Raw genomic sequence first — 3,735 nt, 5'->3', positions numbered from 1 at the left:
ACGTGTATCATTTTGTTAAGTATTTTTATGAAAAAACCTAAAGAATTTCACTAATAATTTACCACCAGTTCATTCATCAAGACGGCCAAAAACCTTGGAGCCAGTATATATGGTAGGTATTTCTGATAAAATGGCCAATGTGTGTAGCTACAAGGCAGGTGGTGCTAATGCAGCGTTATATGCTCTTATCTGCATTGAATATCCATCATCAGACAGACTCTCGTCAGAAAGATGTTTGTATTACATTTATTTGGCATTCAGTTGAATTAGCAAATCACAAAACTCATTTTCTAGAAACAGAAACAAAAGCCTTAAAGAATTACAGCAATTAGTGTAGTGGCAGCCACACTTCAGCATATCTCAGAAAGGCTGGTCATCTGACTCTGCGCCTACAGTAACAGTGCCAATACTGCCACCATCTGGATGGAGTCTGAACATCTAAATATAAAAAAATGGACAGAGCTTTAAAGAGTCAGTAGCAAAAGGAAAAAAATAAGGGACATAAAAGATAAAGAAAATGAAATATTGGTCATCCTCCACATAAATCAACACAAATTAGGCCTCAGGATAGACGGCAAAAACACAAAAGAGAAAGAAAGAAAGTTCAGTCCGTTTTGCTCCGCTGCACTGCTCCAGGGAGCTTCTCTTGCAGTCTAAGAAAAAGAAGAAGAGAAAAAGAAAAGGTTAAAGTGATCGTTCACCTAAATATCTAACTCATATAACTATATAACAGAACCACCGTTCAACAAATAGCATGGTGCTAAATCATCACCCGCCTCAAACTGTGTGGAGCTGTTAATCTCTAACAGACCGGATTATCTGGAGAACATGGACAAAGATTTTAACTACGTTTATGTACTTTGTTACATGATTGCACATAAAAGTGTGTCATGTACTGTCAGAAACCACATCAGCACTCAGCAGCGGTAACACCGACCAATCAGCTCTCAGCAGCGGTAACGCAGACCAATCAGCGCTCAGTAGCAGTAACACTAACCAATCAGCACTCAGTAGCAGTAACACTAACCAATCAGCTCTCAGTAGCAGTAAAGCTAACCAGTCAGCACTCAGTAGCAGTAAAGCTAACCAGTCAGCACTCAGTAGCAGTAACGCTAACCAGTCAGCACTCAGTAGCAGTAACGCTAACCAGTCAGCACTCAGTAGCAGTAACGCTAACCAGTCAGCACTCAGTAGCAGTAACGCTAACCAGTCAGCACTCAGTAGCAGTAACGCTAACCAGTCAGCACTCAGTAGCAGTAACGCTAACCAGTCAGCACTCAGTAGCAGTAACGCTAACCAGTCAGCACTCAGTAGCAGTAACACTAACCAGTCAGCACGCAGTAGCAGTAACGCTAACCAGTCAGCACGCAGTAGCAGTAAAGCTAACCAGTCAGCACTATGAACAATCTGAAGTTAGCTTTACCTGCAATACAATATCTTAGTAACCACATAGCAACCATTAGGAGCAGTACAGCAACCACCTAGCAACACCTCAGTAAGCTTTTGGATCACCATAGCAACTGCCTAGCAGTCACCAAGGATACCATACCATCCACTTACCAACACACTAGCAGCCACCTGGGATACCATAGCAACCAACCTAGCAATCACTAAGTAACATCATATAAACCACCTAGCAACCTCTTGCAAACCCCTAGCAACCACCAGAAATACTGTAACAACCACCTGACAACAACGTAGCAATACTGGGGAAGTGCTTAAGCTGCACAATCGCCTTGTAAAGCACTTCATGAATTCAAAAGATTCTACATAAAACTATAAATCTGCTGCTTAAACAAACATTTAGAATTTGACCTCATACTTTTCCAGTTTCTCCTCCAGCTGAGTCCTCACGAGCTCCACGTAGCGGTCAATCTGGGTCTTAAGACGGAAAAAAAACACAAACACCAGGTGAAGCGCAGTCCATTATGACCGCTGACCGTGTGAATCCTTCTCGTCTAGAGGAAGTCCCGTATTTACAGCTACCATCCAATACCAGGTTTATCATCAATCAGTCCTTCGTTAAATTACATCAAACCTGCATTCGTCTAACCTGCATACTCGTTACTGAAAACAACACGTTCTGACTGGGTGTTTGTGTTTATTCTAACTAGGTAAGTGAAATCGCACAAAATCGGAATGGGTGATTTCGGGCAGATCGATGTCACAACTGTACGATGTCAATAAGTAAGACAAAGCACTCATGTTGTGTTTGAACTTGTGCACAAGAATAAACCGTAACTTTACAGGAGAAGGGAAAAACCTACGTTACTTTTAATGTAAGTCTATGGAACCGGACGTCTTTCCAAGTCATTTTGTGCCGTTTCTTTTGGTCCTTTCATCATGAAATTTACACACAATGTAAAGGACAAAAGGCTTTTTCAAATCATGTCAAAAACTGAAAAAACATTTTTTCTTTCTTCAACAACAGCAAAATAATGCTATGTGGGTCATTCTCCATCTCCACTGTGTCAGAGGGTTCAGGGCTTACAAAGATGTTTAAAACATTCAGCACAGCTCCAAACCTCCGTCTAAACGTTTACACAGCTGAGCTAAGATTAAATAACTTTGCCCTCCTCCTTCTCCGATTTCTCTTTCTTATCCCTTTATATTCTGTAAAGCAGCTCGTCACGAAACCAATCTGAGGAACCATTTTTAATATGAAGCAATATTCTAAGAGGTTTGACTCAGGGATTTGTATAAAACCGATTCATTTTACTTTTTATATCATTAAAGTTATACTACATTTAAAAACATGCATTTTATTTTAAATCATTTGTGATGGAGACTGTGGTCAGCGGTGTTATCAGGACTCTCGTGTTCCATTTTAATGCCGTTTTCAGCTCTAATAAACTGCCTCTTTGGGTCGAGGCTCATCAGAGAGGACGTGTCTCAAGGCAGGAGAAGGCGAGTCACACTCATTCACTATATTTCATTAATTTATTCATGATTTTGTTAATCAGGCAGCTCATAACATCTATGTGTCACCAGTGTTTTGTCCTTTAATGGCTGGGTAATTCATATTTTGTCAAAGTAATGCTGTAAATATCATTTTTATTACTGATTTTAAATCATTGTACAAGGTCACCTGACTGACGAGTCAGCCGATTTACAGAATCCTCAGCTTTAACCAGAACGTCACTGGAGTCGCCGTCACTGGTGTTACACCATATTCATACAACACCAGGGACGTATGAAGATTATTTCGTTTTGGGAGGAAAGAAACTGTTTTTCAAACACGCATCCACCTGAACTCCCACTCCAAACGGAGAACGTCCCGTTTATTTTTGAATCTGGCTAACAGAGTGCGGGAAAAAATATCTGGATCACTGCACTGCTGATTAGTGATTAGTGCTGTGATAAACAGGTTTAAACAGCGACGTCACGTGATCTATCTGATTATTACTATAAGAAGTCGTACGAGGTGCACTGAGGCTGATGTATATAATCTGTGTATCTCTGGACAGGCAGGCAGACAGGCAGGCAGACAGGCAGGCAGACAGGCAGGCAGACAGGCAGGCAGGCAGACAGGCAGGCAGGCAGGCAGGCAGACAGGCAGGCAGACAGGCAGGCAGACAGGCAGACAGGCAGGCAGACAGGCAGACTGTTCTCACCTTGTTCTTCTCGTACACCAGAGGAGTGCAGAAGAAAACAATGTCAGCTGCCAAAGAGAACAACAAACTGTAGTTTATTGTCCTCTCGGTTGACTGATTTCTGAGTTCATTATAAAACTCA

At 41.6% G+C, this 3,735-nt stretch overlaps 1 protein-coding gene across 1 annotated transcript in view; it reads right to left on the bottom strand.

Moving 5' to 3' along the window:
- Positions 1-227: 227 nt before the first annotated feature.
- Positions 228-3,735, bottom strand: part of LOC108440621 (reticulon-3-B-like) — a 13,160-nt gene continuing 9,652 nt past the window's right edge. The window contains exons 5-7 of the mRNA XM_017719575.2: positions 3,615-3,661; positions 1,823-1,881; positions 228-653 (exon numbers count right to left, since the gene is read on the bottom strand). Of these exons, the coding sequence (XP_017575064.1) occupies positions 605-653; positions 1,823-1,881; positions 3,615-3,661 (155 nt within the window). The 3' untranslated portion in view covers positions 228-604. The remainder of the gene's footprint in view (positions 654-1,822; positions 1,882-3,614; positions 3,662-3,735) is intronic.

This window comes from Pygocentrus nattereri, chromosome 16 (assembly GCF_015220715.1).
Source record: "Pygocentrus nattereri isolate fPygNat1 chromosome 16, fPygNat1.pri, whole genome shotgun sequence".
Lineage (NCBI taxonomy): Eukaryota > Metazoa > Chordata > Actinopteri > Characiformes > Serrasalmidae > Pygocentrus > Pygocentrus nattereri.
Note: the sequence above shows the minus strand (reverse complement) of the source record. Positions and strands in the feature narration are given on the sequence as shown.